The sequence below is a fragment of the Festucalex cinctus genome, chromosome 10, assembly GCF_051991245.1.
Source record: "Festucalex cinctus isolate MCC-2025b chromosome 10, RoL_Fcin_1.0, whole genome shotgun sequence".
Lineage (NCBI taxonomy): Eukaryota > Metazoa > Chordata > Actinopteri > Syngnathiformes > Syngnathidae > Festucalex > Festucalex cinctus.
In genome coordinates, this window is record NC_135420.1 from 15,165,516 (window position 1) to 15,183,304 (window position 17,789).

The window sequence follows — 17,789 nt, forward strand, 5'->3', positions numbered from 1 at the left end:
TTGAGATTTAGTCCTCTTGTTATTGAATAAAAAAAAAAAAAGCTGTGAATCCCATATAATTGTACTATTATACACACTTGAAAATTAAATATTAATTAAGAAAGGCTTTCATTGTAAAAGTTATTTCATATGTTCAGAAGAAAGTTTATCTGGAATATGTGATACATTTTTTTTCACTAAATGATTTACAATTTATTTGTCCTCTTTTTTTGTTCTCTGCTTTGAAGTTGAACGTATCGGTATACAGTATTTATTAGGGATGGGCATGTACCAATATTAGATATCGATATCGGACAGATATCCAGCCTTACTTCAAGGTTATTGGCACTCACGATGGCGGCATTCCAGCATCGTTTTACAATCAGGAACCAGAAATTGAAAATAAATAGAATATAAACTTACATTAATTTCATGTAATTTGAAAGGAAAATCCAATACTGGGATATAGAGATCTTTTTTTTTTTTTTTTTTTGTGGAAATCTTACGTATCAAAAGAATGTGTTTTCCCCCAAACCATTAAAATTGCATCATCAAAGAGAACAAACCATTTTCAACATTTTAGATTGGTCAATAATGTGTATATATGACATTTACACGTGTGGACTGACCAAAAGTATAGATAAAAAAAAAAAGAAGAAGAAAAAAAAAGAAGAAGAAAAAAAAAGCCAAATCGTGACTTGGGAATTCAGCCATTTGAAATGATTATTTGTACAACATTCCTAGAAAATCACAGTGCCCCATCACTGGTGAACTATTTTTAGTACAGGCCCACCTGGTGTCCTTGGGCACCACATTGGTGATCCCTGTTATGAATGAATATGTATGCTAAAATTACGCTTAACACACTAATGAAGACAAGTTAATATTATTATAAATATAACTGGTCTTTTTTGTAATGAATTATTAAAGTGTTAATACAGCATTAAAATAAGACAAATTATGCAAAATTGTATTTCAACAAAAACATGAAAGGCAATGGTCCTGTCATACTTTATTTTTTATTTTTTATATTTTGTAATTATAGCCAGTTAAAGTTTTCCCCAAGTATGGGGACATGGTTATATAACAAGCAATTAGTTGTTTTCCCAAAGGGCACAGCGGCCTACTTTAATAGCATGCACGGTGACATTGGATTGCGATGTGTGCAAACAGTAATGGTGGGTCGTCAAACAGAACGGGTCATCCACACCTTGCACATATCTGTACAGAGACAATCTGCTCTCAACTTCTCATATTTTTGTAAACTAAAAAAAAAAAACATGATGGAAATCGCTGCTTTATCCTTTAGACAAGCACAATGAATGAAATCAGATTGAAACATGTATTTCATCATTCCGCTGTGATGAGCATCAGAGACTTTGGGACACAGAGCAGCAACTTTCCTCCAGAGATGGTTGCTCAAATATTGACATGCGCTTAACCCAATAAATCAGGACCTTTACAAGTTATTTCCAAACTGCTGACATTTTAGGTAATAACATCATTTATGACTGCTTTTATCACAGTGGAGCAAATTTTTGTATTTGTGTCTTTACTATGAAAAGGGGAAATCTCTTCCATTTCGAATGTTTGGTGTCTCATTGACTGCAGGATAAAAAAAAAAAAAAAGTCACTTCAAAATTCTGTTCATGAAACATCACACACATAATTGTGGTAGATTGGCTTATTGCTCACTCGGTATTATGCAGTAGCTTTACATTGTTGTGTTTCTGGCATTGTATTGGAATTCCCGAAGATTCTGATGCGGCAGAGGAACTGGAATCGACTGGCGGTACACTGTATACTAATAAAAATACAGAGAAATGACACAAATGTGTGAATATTTTAGTTGAACACGAGGTAAGAATGTTAAAGGTTTGTCGTAGCGTGCACCTCTGGGAATTGAATCCTCACGTCGATGCTGTCTGCCGAGGCAACAACAACTGAAGCAGCAAGTTCCTGCTTTGGATTTCTCTCGTAGTCCTGGTTGAAGCCAAGAAGGAAAGCCATGCCTGGGATATAGGTTTTAATACTGGGAAGGGTAAAGGGCACAGTTTACTAACCGGGCAGTAAGAGAAATACAATTTAATGAGTCAAAATTCTTGTTTGCTTGTGTTTTTTCTCACCCGCTGAAAAACTCTGTCATGGTTTCTGGGATAACGTTCCAGTGGACTTTGGCCCTTAGCGTTGGTCTAGATCCAGGCAGACGTGCAGTATTGGCTCTCACTGACATGTCAAAGGACTGACATTCAGCTCCCCATCTAAGGTTTGCCTACACCAAACATGGGACATCAGCCAAGTTCGACAGAAGACACCAACATGAAACACATTATGACGACTTTAACCTCTGTAAAATAATTCCGAATTTGAAAATTGTACTGATTCCAGTAGTGTTACTTTCATCAACAAAAACTAAACAAAAATAATTTCGTCAATGCACATTTTTCTTCTCGCCGGACTAAAACTAGACTAGAATAAAACATTAATGAATAAACAATAACTGAGAATAAATCAGTATTTATTTTCCTAGACTAATGAAAATATACTTCATTTAATTAAAAAATGACTAAAATCTATGGACATTTTAGTTCATGAACAAAAACTAGACGAAAATTACATGATTTTGCAAACTCTTGTCTCTGCTAATCTGCGATTGACAGTCATGTGACACACAGTCTTTCAAATCTGGAACATGCACAAACACACGAGACAGACAGGAGGTGGATTCACGGTGAAAGATAAAACAAAAAAAGAAAAGAGTACATTATAGTTGTGGGAATGTGAAGCATTCCCGCATATGTTTGCTTTTTTGCCACCTAACAACTCCCACATAATACTTCCAATTTACACTGTTCAAATTTCAACTAGCTGCAACAATTGACGTCTCCCGGGGTATATATCGTCTGATTCCACATTACTTACAGTATTCACACAATTTAACAGTTAATATCAACTTTTCCCCATTCATTTTCAACGGGACAGACATTGAACTTCTTCTAAGTATCACTTTCCACGCCCACTTCCATATATATAACTTATCATCATTGCCAAGTGTCTGATACTGCTCGATGGCACAGTTGGTAAAGCGCAGTGTCCAGTAACCTGGAGGTTATAATTTAATAATTTATATCTCAATTTGCTTTTAGCATTCCTGCGCAATTTCTCCAGAAATTGCACTTAGTCAAGTTATAATGTAACATTTATCCAACAGCATTAACGTTGCAACAATAATCCGACCGCTAACTAATGCTGGCTAATTTACTAGCTCATAGCATGGAGCCATTGTAGCATTTGTTTATATACTTTAATTGTGTGTCAAGTTGTTTTTCATAAAAAAGATGAAATACAATTTTTATGTGAAATAGTTTTAAATCTGACAAAAAATATGCAGGGGGTAAAATGATTGTTCTGACTAAAACTAGATGAGTAAAATTGTTTTCTTGGACTAAAATAAAGACTAAAATGCTAGATTTATAGTCGACTAAAAATGGACTAAATAAAAACGGGATGTGGTTGACTATGATAAAAACTAAAAAGCGTGATTGAAACTGAGCTAAAACTGACGGATGAAATTAACACTAGATTCCAGTATCCATGTCATACAACTCACAGTATGGATGGATGATAGTTATCTAGAAAATTGTGTTTTTTTCGTTCTACCTTTGCTTCTGTGCGGCCATCTAGCACCATGTCCATACACATTTTCCAGTTGGTATTGTCTCCCACCTGGGACACAATCAGTTGGGTGTTCCGAAGGTTTCTCATGGGTGTGTAGAACACAGCTGTTTCATAACCTTCAGGTTTATGGTTCCTGCTCACTGCAAGAGCTCTGATGTTGAAAATAGCTTCAGGTGTTGAGTTGAAAACCTGTGGAGGCAAAAATTACAGTATTTTTGTGTTTGTTTATCAAAGCTGTAACAATGATGTGCAGGATATTGATCAAGTAAATGGGGCATCATGGCTAACAAGCACTTAATTAAATATCATGTAAGGGAAAATTAATTTTCTGTTTCCATTACCATGCCAGGGGGATACAGATTAATATCTGTTTCGCTTGATTCTGACTCTGAGCTTGTTACTCCAGATGTGGCTTCCTGTAAACAATCAATAACAATCAATAGCATGATTATTTTAAATTAATGGATGACATGTAAAATATAGCAGAATAAAATTTGCCAGTAGGGATGTAACAATATCGGTAGTATCGTGGTATCGCAATATTAAAATTGCCACAATAACTTCGCCGTCGTCATGTCACAATAGCATATCTGTAAAAAGGCAAGGTTATATTCCATTTGTGAAGTCCTAGCATGCTCAGGTGGTTCGTTTCATGGTGCAGTTTAATTTGAATTAGGAATGTTTTGGCCACTGCAGCAGTTATCACTCTCATAAATCAGTCATACCAGCTAATATTTGATAACATCTCAGTCGAAAAACAGTTTTTGACCACGATAAGCCAATATGAACGCGACAATAACGTGACATGGAATGACATGGCCAAGCCTAATTCTCTGTCACTGCTGTTATGTAAAAAAAAAACATATTGTCCTTTTTCTCAAAATGTGTTTTTTATATTTATAATATCGTGAATTTTATAACACCATTGTTAGCTTCTTTAATATCGCCAACAATATTGAGATAATTATCGTATCGTGGGGTTCACATTGTGATATGTATTGTATCATGATTTTTGGATATCGTTACATCCCTAGTTGCCAGGGTAGCTTGAGACCTTTGAGGGTTTCCATAGACTCTGAAGGAGTTCTTGGGTGTTGGTAGGATATTGGCTGGGACCAGTATTGACCTCAAATCGGATCTTGTCAACAGCTTTATTTGTCTGGACTTGAATGGTATATGTTAGATACATTGAACCAAAGTGTTTAGTATTTTGTAGTAGTTTTTTTGAGTATAATACCATGTAATGTTTCCAAGTTGTGGAGCCTACCAGGGACTGCTTTAAGTTCCACATTGCTGTATCCCAGGAAGTAGTACAAGGGGTACTCCTCGTGGTAATACGCTCGTCTCAACTCGGATTCAATACAAAAAACTGCTCCATAGATGTTTTTCACTGTGCACATTTTGTCCCTCGGATGCCAGTTGTTGGGCTTCTGTATCTGTTTGAGTAGAACACCATTCGACTTTTGTGGGTTTCATTCAGAGGTGGCAAATCCAGGTGCAGCCAAACTGGATTTCATTTGTGATTCATTCACCCAATTATACCTCTTCTTCAGCTTCAAGCTTCACAATTGTCGGACCCTTGCGGATAATTTCGTTATTAGGGTCAATAGCTTTGGGCATCATCGGGGTCATCTTCGACAAAGTTGGTGCTTCAATGTTCCTGGTGACTGCATATACATCAGAGCTATTGGTCGGAAAAAGAACAAAGACAAAATGAATGTTCATTCGGTATTTGTTTTAGGGATGACAGGTGAAAATTTTGAATCGTAATTCATCGCACGACTTAAATAGCTAACTCACGATTGATCACAAATTTTGTTATAAATGTACAGTAAAATATGTGTTTTTCGAAGTTTTCAGACTCTTGTCAACATAAAAGTGGAAAAACGTTAAACTAATAGATATATGACTGCATCTTTTAGTCATCAATACAGTAATTTCGTAATAATTCTTAATTGAGTTAAAATTAAAAAGATGGACTGCACTGTAAAAAAACAAGTGATTGATTTGTGTTGGTCATTTTTCTGCCACTAGACGGCATTATTGCATTTGTAATACGTTGGTGACAGCTCATTGTATTTTTCTTTTCATATTTCTAATCTTTTAACATGAAGTAACTTGTGGAATTCTACACATTTTTAAAATTGTAAAATACAACGTGACCCTAGTCTCCACAAATCTATGCATTATTATTAAATTTATTACTGCAAAAATTTGCGTTGCAATTGGAATTCCCCTAGTGCAGGCTTTCCAATAAAGGGCCGGTCATTAAATGCACATTAGCATAATTAGTGGCTTCAAAGGAATTTTAAATGAGCTCAAAGTTAACACGCTCATTTTGACACCCCTAGAATTATTATTTTTTTTTTACCCATACTCTGACTAAATCATTTAATGTCCCGTTAGCTGCTGAATGTTTCGATACAGTAAATGCTTTATTTTTTAGAGTTATAGGTCTTGATAGTGAGCAAAATCATTTAGCTTGGGCAAAAAAAAATTTCTTCATTTGATACTAATTCCGGCTTTTATACACACGCTATACTTGAACTTCTAACATGTCTTTTTTTTCTTTGTAGATTGAACTACTCAAACGTTTGAAAGCATATAAAACAGGCTTGATTGAGCCAAATCATTTGTAACCGGCAGCTGTGGCACAACATTAGTGCCAAAGACTGTGAGCAACTCAACCCGTGTGCACACACCTTGGTCTGTTGAATGGCCACCAAACAAACAATTAATCAGTGAGGTACCACAAATTCCCACATGCAAGTTATTTAGCTAATTAGCTTGTTGATGCCACTTTGGACCAGCTAGATGTTGTTATGGTCATTGCTCCCTCAAGTGCCTGTGAAAAATATTCTGATTGCCTGGAGCAAAATATATTTGTTGTAAACTGTAAATAAAACGACAATGATTTCACAAAACTCTGATTAACTCATTCACTCCCAGCCATTTTCAGAGAAGCAATCCCGTTCGCTCCCGGCTGTTTTACTGGATTTTGACTGATTTTGCAAGGCCCACAGAATATTATGTTCAATTGCTATAAAAGCATGGAACCAACCAAAAGAAAGATGAAAGTATCTTCTTTCATCAGGAAAAAAAAAGTATGTTTATATCTGTTTCCGTTTTGCAGCAATTAGCATTAGAAGAGAGCTAAGTTTCATCAGTTTTCACAAATCTTTGATTGATCTCCTTTGCTCTTGAGCCACCTGCTGGCCGTTTGTGTAATAACTACCATTTCTGCAACCGTTCTTTGCAGTTGAGAGGCTGCATAAAAGCCTTCTGTATGCTCTAGCATAAAATAAATAAATAAATAAATAAATAAATAAGTAAATAAATAAAAAATAAAAATAAAAATAAAAAAAACGTAAAATACGTCTTTGGGACACTTAGAACATTGAAAAAACCCGTATTTATACGTTATTGGGAGTAAATGAGTTAAGAACAGAAGATCAATTAGGATACATTACTAAAACCACTTCCAAATCATACCTAACTGTGATGAGTTCAACTTCCTTTTTGCTCAATGGCATGTCAAGTTCAAAATTCCTTTCTCGGATGTTAACCTTGGCAGATAACTTCCATGGGATGGAATATTGTATTTTGCTCTTAAATTCTACACCACTGTGGAAAAGCTCTGTGCTGATACCGTAGGACATCCAAATATCCTTCGTGCAACTGTAAGAAAAAAAAAAGGAGTTTGATTCAACAGATTAATTGCAAGGAACTTTTTATGAAAATTATTAAACATGTTATTTACCCAACAAAGCCATCAGTCTCCAGTGAAATATCGGAGATCAAGATTTGTCCAAGGCGGTCGGTCAGTGGTGGATCTATTGCAGCTTTTGCTAAAACAAAAACAACAAAAATTGTCAACAATATTTAACAGTCAAATATTTTCATTAACTGTTTTTTTTTTTTCCAACCATTCACGGTGATGCCATTAAGAGTCTGATAATATTTGCTGATCTCCAGAGGTAGGCCGAGAGTGGTAGCTTGGAAGTAGCGAGTCTCAAAGATTAAGAAGGCCTTTGTTCGATGCCATGAAATTCCCTTCTGTAAATTCTCAATGAGCGTCCACACGGGGCTGTCTTTGCCTCCGGTAGGACTGACAGCCTGCACGCACAAAATGAAATACTTACTACACACTACAGTGGGATTATTTCTGCTCTGTATTTTGTGCTTGATGCTCTCACATTGATGATGGTGCGAATAAACTCTTTGTTGATATCTGCAAAGAACCACTCTTGTCCAGAAGCGCGAGAATAGAAATGAAGAAGAGGTTTGTCACTGCCGTGAGTTTCCAAGTTTCGAAGCTAAAAAAAACACACAATATTTGTCAGAGACTCTTTGACGCACTTAAATTAAAAGTCGAAATAAACGTCCCAACCTGACTAAGAATGGCCTGGAAGTCACTAAAATCGCCTTTTAATTCAGGGATGATGGAGCCAATAATGTCCTTGATTCCATCAACACGTATACCCATCTTGAAAAGAGAGAAAGAGAGAGAAAAAAAAACTCATTCATCTCTGCAATTAATATTTAAATGCATTTCAACATACAGTACCTCCAAAAGCTGAAGAATTCGACCAATGAAATACAATTTTCCTTTCATCATAATTTCAGTGGGGATGATTTCTGTTGCATTTCTTAGCATGAAGACCTCTGCCGATGTGCCAAGGAGTAAATCATCTACAATGGGGAAAAAAGGTGTGTCATAGAGAGTCTTCAAGGCGAGAACTGTAATATATTGTATAGATGCGAACGTACCATTAAACCAGTCCAAGCGCATTGCCTTGCTGTAGCGATAGGTGAGGCGACCAAATTTTGGGGCCAGGATTTTCACTGCTACGTTACAGGCTGTGGACCTTTTGAAGACACCACAAAAGAACATAAAAAATGCTGAACAGTATCGCTAACTCCTACCTTTGATTTGTAACGAGTATACCCACAGGAATAAATTGTCAGGAGTTCTGGATTTGGCCATGCTTCTCAAATACGAGTACGTAAAACTAATAACATGAAGGTCTGTCTCTTCCTGCAGATGTGTGCTCACAGTAAACACCAGCGCCATCGGTGGCTTTGTGTCAAATAAGATCATGAGGGCTAAATTGCGCAACTCAGCAGGAAGTTCCTTTTGCAGGTAAAGACTCATGGTGATGAGTTGGACCTGAAAAGTAAAATACTCTCGTAATATTGATATCTATTGCCAAGTCACGGCCTTGAAAATGTTTTCTTACGCTGTGCGGGTCTCGTGCAGCAATGAGTCTCAAGGACTGGACAGCCGCACTCAGCACCCGAGGAGGGAGATCAACTGGGTTGGCAGACACTCCGGGGAGGAAACGCATGATGGTTTTAATGCTGCCCGGATGACCCGCGTTGCCCAGAGCTTTCAGAGCCAAAACCATGTCTTCCTCATTGTTTTTCTTCATACTGTCCATAGCGAAGTCCAGCAGTGGCTAGGTAATGAAATGACATTTGGGTCATAATCAATGTCATTGTCTTGCATCTTCATGTAATGTAATATTTGAAGGATGTGAAGAACTTTTACAGTGATGCAATAAAGTTTAACTTTGGTTGTATGTGAGGCTGCTCCATGTATGTTAAAGTAGCAGTTGTTTGTAGTTTTATGATTATCGTAATTTCCGTTAGCCAGTGTAGGCCTTTCACACTATATGTTAGCATTATGCTAGCTGATTTTTCCAATATGGTTTGGTGTTAACATTTTTGTGTTTAAAATACAATGTTTGATTCACTTGTTTTTTTCTTTTTTTTTGTATGTGAGGGTATTCTGCATATGTTAAAGTAGTAATTCTTTTAACGTTTATAATTACCATAAATTCCGTTAGCCAGTGTAGGCGTTTCACACTACATGTTAGCATTATGCTAGCTCATTTTTCCAATATGGTTTGGTGTTAACATTTTTCTGTTTAAATATACAATGTTTAATTCACTTTTTCTTTCTTTTTTTTGTATGTGAGGCTATTCTGCATATGTTAAAGTAGTAATTCTTTTAACGTTTATAATTACAGTAATTTCCGTGAGCCAGTGTAGGCCGTTCACACCATATGTTAGCATTATGCTAGCTGATTTTTCTAATATGATTTGGTGTTAACATTTTTGTGTTTAAATATACAATGTTTAATTCACTTTGGGGGTTTTTTTTGTATGTGAGGCTATTCCGCATATGTTAAAGTAGTAATTCTTTTAAACGTTTATAATTACCGTAATTTCCGTTAGCCAGTGTAGGCCTTTCACATTATATGCTAGCATTATGCTAGCTGATTTTCCAATATGGTTTGGTGTTAACATTTTATACAACGTTTAATTCACTTTTGTTTTTGTGTTTTTTTGTATGTGAGGCTATTCCGCGTGTTAAAGTAGTAATTCTTTTAACGTTTATTATTACCGTAATGTCCGTTAGCCGGTCTAGGTGTTTCACATTATATGTTTGCATTATGCTAGCTGATTTTTCTTATATGGTTTGGTTTTAACATTTTGGTGTTTAAATATACAATGTTTAATTATCTTGTGTTGTATGTGAGGCTGCTCCGCATGTGTTAAAGTAGCAGTTGTTTGAAGGTTAATAATTACTGTAATTTCCGTTAGCCAGTGTAGGCCTTTGACACGATACATTAGCATTATGCTAGCTGATTTTTCTAATACGGTTTGGTTTTAAAATTTTGGTGTTTACATATACAATTTTGAATTTAACTTTTTTTGTATGTGATGTTATTCTCTGTGTGTTAAAGCAGTTAATTGTTTGAAGGTTTAAAACTACCGTAACTACCGTTCTGTAATAGCCATCATTACTTGTTAGCATTAAGCTAGCTGTATAATTTGGTCTGAACATTTACTCAACTATATTGAAACATTTATTTTATTATTATTATTATTATTATTATTATTATTATTATTATTATTATTATTATTAATTTATTTTCATGTGATGTTTATTTTTCAGGTGTGTCTGGAATACATCACCCGTGATAAACTGGAGATTACACTTCAGGGGGCTGATTGGGAAAATTGTTGAGGAAAAAAAAAAAGGTAGCCCAAGGAAAAGATTGTAGTTTGTCACTTTTAAAACCATGTATATTTGTCAATAATTTACAAATATTGACTTAGTTTAATTTAATAAAGATAGTTGGACCTATTATACTCTCAACAAATATTACTTTTTATTGTTTTGTTCTTTTTTTATGAAAGGAGGGTTTGAAAATTAAATGAGTACTTTGAGGACTTAACGTGAATTAAAAAAAAAAAAAGTATAAAACAATTTCAAGTACTTACAGTAGATTATCCAAAGGATTGTTTCAATACCTGAACAGCAGACACCGGACAAGGTGCGTAATAGGCACAGTGCTTGTACACCAGAGAGCCATAAGAAAGTACCACTGTATGCCATACAAAAATGTTAGATCTACTAAAGGGCAGGGTCAGGAAGGTCTGAGAAGAAAAGGAAACAACGTCGTCATGAGTTATAGAAGGAGACGTTCAAACCGCTTTTTGGCACTTTTTTCCATCTCACTTTAGCCATCTCAACCAATTCAGGAATAGCCTCCAGATGTTCGAATGCCAACAAGAGCGTTTGGAGGGCCTCGGATGCACTTATGTCTCCTTCCTGGAACCTCTTTTGCAGGAACTTAAGGATTCTGGCATCGTTGACTTCCACAATCGTGTCCAAAAACCAGCGTCTAATCAGGGCCAAGTCAGACAAAATTGATTAATCATTTCTAATCTTTCACATCAAAGATAATCCTTAAAACTAATTAAATTAAACCTCGTTGGAGAGATAAAGGTCAGGGGTTGCATTTAATAAAATATAAAGTGTCAACGGTTTCCTCCATTTTAATGGAGAGCTGCTTTTTACATTAACCTTTCTTTAATCAAACCCGACATGATAATGCATCTTTAATCAGATAAAGTGTCAGACTGAAGACATTTTAAACTGAATGAGGATTAACTATCCAGTAATTACTCATTTTGTTGAAGTGGATCTGATTTTTACATAATGTGCACCCTTACAGCACAGTGACTTTTGAATACTCCACCTGTGCTCGTTATGTGCAGCAAATTGCTTCCACATCACTTCTAATCCTTCGTACGGGACCAATCGCAGCAGTTGATACAACTTCATCACGTCCTCGGTTGTCGCGCTGTCAATTTGGTAGTTGTTGACTTGAGCCAACTGCTTGAGCAACTCAACAGCCTGCAAAGAGAACAAACAAGACGGATTGTTTATTTCCACTGTATTTGCATATGATTAAATGTCATTCCATTTGACTCATTACCTTTGATGCCGCATCATCCAAGTTCTGCATGAGGATGGGAATATGCGCTCCCACTTTAACAAACTTGTAAATAATGTTGCCTCGGTTTTCCATTGGCCCACGTGCGTCGGGAACAGCAGCAGGTGTGTCTTTCACATCCAGCAGCACTATTTCCTTCCTGCAGTGTTAGATGGTTCAAACCGGTCAGCATCGCAAGCAAGGACGACTGTGAGAAGAATTGAAGATTTTGTTGTGTCTTACGTCGCTTTCATCTTGAAGCTTCCGCCCTTCACATTGAAAGGACTGAAGTGTTGTTGCTCCAAGCCGTGAGCCCTGGAAATGAGGCCTCCCTCAACTGTCGGTTTGATTGTGTACACGTATCGCAAGGTTGAAACAACAGAATCTCCTCTCTGGAAGGGACGACACATCACATTAGAAGTTGGTAGTTAAAAACTTGCTTTTGCAACATTTTGCAGTAAAAAGTAAGTTAATGAAATCACAGAAGTTAGTAGAAAAGTGACATTTTTTTGGAAAACTTATTTTGGAACAAAACATGCGCTAATCCAGGTGTGTCCAAACTACGGTCCGGGGGCCATTTTTGGCCCAACATCTATTTTTTAGCGGCCCGCACCGTACACCAAAAATGACATTTGACACGGGAGTTGGGCAGATACTAATATTTATAAATATGTTCATGTTTAATATATTTATAAATTGGTCAGCCTATATATTGTAGCACTTTTTCTTAGATTTGCAGAGATAAATAATTTGACTGAAACTGACTGAATAAAGATAACTCAATTTCAGAAGCTAAAATAGTTTCTTCAACTTTCTGCTCTGTCTCAACTCTCGCCTGATTTTTTTTATGAATATTAATGATCCCCAACTAACTTTTTTTTTTTTTTTTAATAGTCAGCTGACTAAAGTTCCCTCTTATTTTGGTTGTGAACGTGGAAATTGGATTTGGTTGTTGTTCAGTGCAGGGGTGACTCAAGCCTTGTGGGAAACATGACCGAGGCACCCCTCTTGAATCCAGACCCAAAATGTCCAAACCCACAAATTTATCTAGCCAAAAAAGGTGTTGTAACACTTTTTTGTTCAGTTAATAATGCTAAAACATATTCAGGATAGACCGATAGTTTTTTTTTTTTCAGGACTGATAGCGATACTGATTATTTGTTATGATTTGGGGTTTGTTTTGTTTTTGTTTCTGGTTTTCAGTTTGTCATGTTTCTGTTTCTGCTTTCTGGTTTGTCTCCCCTGGTCTCGTTATTGTTAACCTTGTCCACCTTCATGTGTCTTCCCTTCCCAATGTATCTACCAATCAGCTTCCCCTGCCACTTGTGTCTTGCCCAGCTGTGTCTAGTCATTGTCAGTTAGTGTATTTATTTAGTCACCTGTTTTCCATTCAGTTCTTGTTGGTTCATTGGTGTTGCGTTCCCCTGTAGTCATGCTGCCGGTTTTTGTTTAAGAGTTTCCCCAATGTTTTGTATTCGTCTTTTTGCATAATTCATTTTTTGCCAGCTCCTAGTTTTTGGTTCATTAAATCCTTTTGACTGCACCTCTGTCTCCACGCCCTGTTTTCCCTGCACCTGGGTCCACCATTACACCTCGGAACCTAACATTATTAGTAGTCAAGGCTGCCGATAACCGATATTTGGAGCTGATATTCATTTTTCACTAAAAGAGAAAATATTGAAAATATCTATCTTTTATTTATTTATTTTTAAGCAGATTTTTATTGAAATGTTTAGGGTTTGTAAAATATTGGACTTAAAAAAAATAAAAATACAAAAATACAAAATCTTAATCACTATATCTTTGTTTTGAAAATCTAATCAAACGTTCAGGGTTTTAGGGAACCAAATCACTTTTATCCAGGGTTCCAGAGACAGCAGCATGTCTTCAAAATTTAAATAAAGACTTAAAATTTAAAGTAAATATCTCCCTATTGTTTGCTACGTTTTTTTGTGTTTCATTTCAAGATGTCTGACGTATTACAATTTTACTTAGTTTTAATTTCAAACAAAAACAGAAGGTGCAGAGAGTTCGCAGGGTCAGAAGCATCTCTGAAATTTTGAACAATTAGTTCCCATATTACCCCCCCCCCCCCCCCCCCATCATTAAAAAACAAAAACAAAACTATTATCGGCCGTATAATTTTTCAAAATGGCTATTCATCAAAATTTTGACAATTGGCCCAGGTGATAATGTATGATATGTAATTAAATATAATTATAATAACAAGAACATGAAAATAGGCCATCTTAGGCTGACCAAATGTTCTCTTTTGCCCAGACATTTTTTTTATTTAACATTTTTTAATTATTATTATTATTATTTTTTAATAAATTCATGGAAATGTCCGTTTTTCAGGGTGCGGCAAAAATAAAGGTGGTTTTTGTGTGTGTGCACCTATTATTACTGTTTTATTTTTTTTATGTTTTGTTTTTTGTTTGTTTGTTTGTTTTTTTGGCTATGGTGTTTGAGTTGTGTCAGTTGCCCAGGACTTTAGCTCACTGGTAATGCTCTGTTCCTGCCAACTGGAGGGTGGGGGTCAAAAATTATGTTTGTTTGTTTTGTTTTTTTTCTCCATTTGTCAAGAGTAGTTTTTTGTTTTATTTTGTACTCATACAGAAGAGGCATATGTTATAATGTATATAATCTTTGCATATCATTCTCTCGAGAGCCGAGTGTCACCCCATTCTCTTATGTTATTGCATTACTCTACTTATTTTTTGATTACCTGGGAGTTTTCAAGTGTTTCTATTGGCTTATTGTAAGTTTTTCGGGTTACCAAAAGTGATTCCTTTCCATCCAATTTCCGATGAAATGTTTTCTCAGTCATGTCATCCGAACATACCTTTTTGGAAATATCGTCAAGCACCGCGGTTGCCATTCCCCTGTAGCGTTCCGCCTTCTCCCTGCAGTTGGTGACGTCCACAACCTGAGTGATGGTCATGTCCCTTGTTTCCTTGTTTTCTTCAATGGCATAGTTACTCTGACACATGCCGTGAATGCCAACCTGGAAATCAAATCATATTTTTAAGCAATACTCCATGAGACTGACGGGCATGGAATACAGAAGAGATCGTTTATTCTCACCTCCTCGAGTTCGTAGAACGTTTGCGTGGTCTTGACAGTGACGTGGAAGAAGCTGAGTATGCCTCGAATGATGTTGACAACTGTGTCAGAGACCTCGGCTGAGGCGTGGATGTTGCCCACATGCCCATTGGCAAAGTCAAACGTGAAGGGTTTGACGAGCTGGGCTGAGATGCGCTGAGCGAGTTTCGGGGCAGCAATGAAGCTGTGCTTCCCTGGGAAGCCGTTAAACTCCTCAAAGGCCAAATCTGAAATCTTTGATCCACAGTAGACGGATGATACTACTAGAAGACTTGTGACAGCTTTAAAGAGATTGTAACATCAAGAAAATAATTCTTTTAAAAAATATATATGACAGATGAAAACCTGATTGAGAGTTTTGCCCTTGTCTAACATAGATCAAGTTATGTTTTAGGGAACCAAAATCACTTTTTATCCAGTCAGGGTAAAATATTATTTAGATGGATAGATGTTTGTGGCTTGCAGTGAATAGACACAGAGTGACAAAACAACTGATCCATAACAGTGGTGCACCAAACACCTAAGGTCACAAAATAATAGCACTCTGTCATACTGATGCACTTTTGTAACAGCACTAAAACATAGATAGCATTCTATAGGATTCAATATAAAGCTTAACACATGGAAAATACGTCCACCATTCATCTCAATTATACATAAAACCCTGTACAGACACCCTCATGGAAAAAAGTAAAATATAATAATAATAATAATAATAATAATAATAATTTATGTAAATAATAGTTAATAAAGTGGATGGATGAAAATGTAGTGTACAGTTGTTAATCCAGTTGTAATTAGTTCTTCACACATTCACCGCCAGCCCAGCAAAAAAAAAGTATTTTTCCGTCAATGGCAGTGAATGAGTTAATAAGATACAGTTAATCTGTCCATTAGTTTAAAAAAAAGTATAGAATAATTAATAATATAACTTTGTCCCCTTAATGTTTACAGTGATAAAAATATGAATTCAAGACAAAATATTTGACTGTTTTTCGATACTTTCAAAACAGCGAATAATCGGCTGATTTGTGTTTATTTATTTTTTAATGGGGAGATGTTTGAAGGTCATTATCTTATGTTGTAATGTGTAAAAAAAAACATTACATTATAATAATCTACAAAAATATTTAATTTAAAAAAAAAAAATAAATAAAAAAAAAAAAAAAACTAATATTGTCCAATTAATCTGCAGTGGGCTCTCATTTCTAACACTTATAGTCAACAATATTTTATTTTGTTTTTACAATTAAGTGATGATTTAAAAAAAAAAAAAAAAAAAGAATTTCCATGTTAACATTAAAGCGACAACGTGTAGGATTTAGTGCCATCTAGTGGTAACTAATTTGTTCATTATAAACATCTACTATTAATTTCAATATGCCATGTTTTGCCACCATCATTCTGTGTACGGATACCCAAAAGGGAAAACTTCACAAACGTAGTAATTGGTGGTAGGCTTGCAAATTGCGGTCCCTCTGAGGCGCATAGTGCGTATGTTTCAAAATTGTTGAATTCCACTGCCACTAAATCCTACACACTTAACTCTTGTGCAAAAGTGGGAAGAGTAGCCGAAAATTGTATGCAACAAACTTAAAGTCAACTGGGATTGGCTCCAACTCAGCTGTGACCCTAACAAGTGGTACAGGATATAGATGATGTCACAACTCTGTATTAAATATAAAACACAGTAGTTATTTTGAAATAAATTAAAATCAGCACAATTAAATTTGATTAAAATAACAATTTTATATGCTTTCAAAAGGCTTTTGTCACAGTCACATAACTTCAGAACTTTTTGCTATTAAAACTGATTTCACATCCCTGCTTACCTGAAGGAGGAAAGTCTGCCCAGACACGCCGACAATCTTGAGCTTGCACGTTAGTTTGACTCCAGATTCAGCCAAGTTTGACATACCCAATCCAAAATTGGCCACACCCTCATACCTATACTCGTACGTTTTCTTGGGGTTTAGGCTGAAATCTTGAAGGAGTTTTCAAAAGTATAAATTGAACAAATTAAACACAATAAAGTTCCATCTGCTGAAATACTCACCATAGCGGACACTTTGACATGCTATGAAGAATATATTAGTAAGACAGTTAGCATCAGGACTTGAGTGGGAAGTACATTGTTCTATTTTATACTTTTAAAAACACTTACTGGCCAGGGCCACCAGGCAGCAGACGATGAGCCCTCTCATGGTCAACGTGGGTGCAAGCAAACATTTCACATCACTCCCTTAAATAGCTGAGCGTGTTTGAATAGGGCACCTGGTTGTGTTGACCCTTGTCGGCAGGTTATTTACGTGCATTTTTAGCCAGTCAACGTAAAGTCAACACTGAGTTGACAACACGCTGACATTGTCAGAATGACATGACAAAGGCAGATAATCATCAAAGGCTGCAGGTGGAAGATAAATAAAAGCAACATGCTAACCATCTTATATAGTGACATCATTTAGTTTTGTTGTTGTTGTAGTTTGCACTGTATTACACTATGCTACATACACTACATACACGATTCAAAAAAAAGTTGTGGGTGTTTGGCTTTGGGTAAGATTTCAGAATGACCTTAAAATGTATTATAACCTTTACAGCTTAACTTAATTTGACCTTTTTGAAGGCTCGTGTCCAACTGTTAAAAGTAGCCACACTTTGTACAACTTGCTGTTCTCTCGAACAAAATGCTGAGGGCTTGTTTGAATGTATATATTTATTTATCAGGCCATTTTC

The 17,789-nt window shown here is 36.0% G+C and overlaps 1 protein-coding gene across 3 annotated transcripts; it reads right to left on the reverse strand.

Annotated features, from left to right (window-relative positions):
* Window positions 1-978: 978 nt before the first annotated feature.
* Window positions 979-17,363, reverse strand: vtg3 (vitellogenin 3, phosvitinless). Of its 3 annotated transcripts, XM_077534346.1 has the most exons (28): window positions 17,218-17,363; window positions 17,110-17,130; window positions 16,886-17,037; window positions 15,036-15,287; window positions 14,794-14,955; window positions 12,192-12,340; window positions 11,952-12,108; window positions 11,712-11,869; window positions 11,189-11,354; window positions 10,981-11,106; window positions 8,898-9,116; window positions 8,610-8,827; window positions 8,428-8,525; window positions 8,225-8,349; window positions 8,048-8,143; window positions 7,854-7,973; window positions 7,584-7,773; window positions 7,418-7,505; window positions 7,150-7,335; window positions 5,200-5,341; window positions 4,895-5,093; window positions 4,712-4,821; window positions 3,999-4,073; window positions 3,640-3,846; window positions 2,106-2,251; window positions 1,873-2,011; window positions 1,675-1,783; window positions 979-1,584 (listed from the first exon to the last, which is right to left on the reverse strand). In XM_077534346.1, exons 1-27 carry the CDS (start codon window positions 17,255-17,257, stop codon window positions 1,694-1,696), a joined length of 3,831 nt encoding a protein of 1,276 aa, XP_077390472.1. In that variant the 5' UTR covers window positions 17,258-17,363; the 3' UTR covers window positions 979-1,584; window positions 1,675-1,693. The 3 variants fall into 3 exon arrangements, with proteins under 3 accessions (XP_077390472.1, XP_077390473.1, XP_077390471.1); XM_077534347.1 differs by having other exon boundaries at window positions 979-1,783; window positions 4,925-5,093; XM_077534345.1 differs by having other exon boundaries at window positions 979-1,783.
* Between the last annotated feature and the right edge of the window lie 426 nt (window positions 17,364-17,789).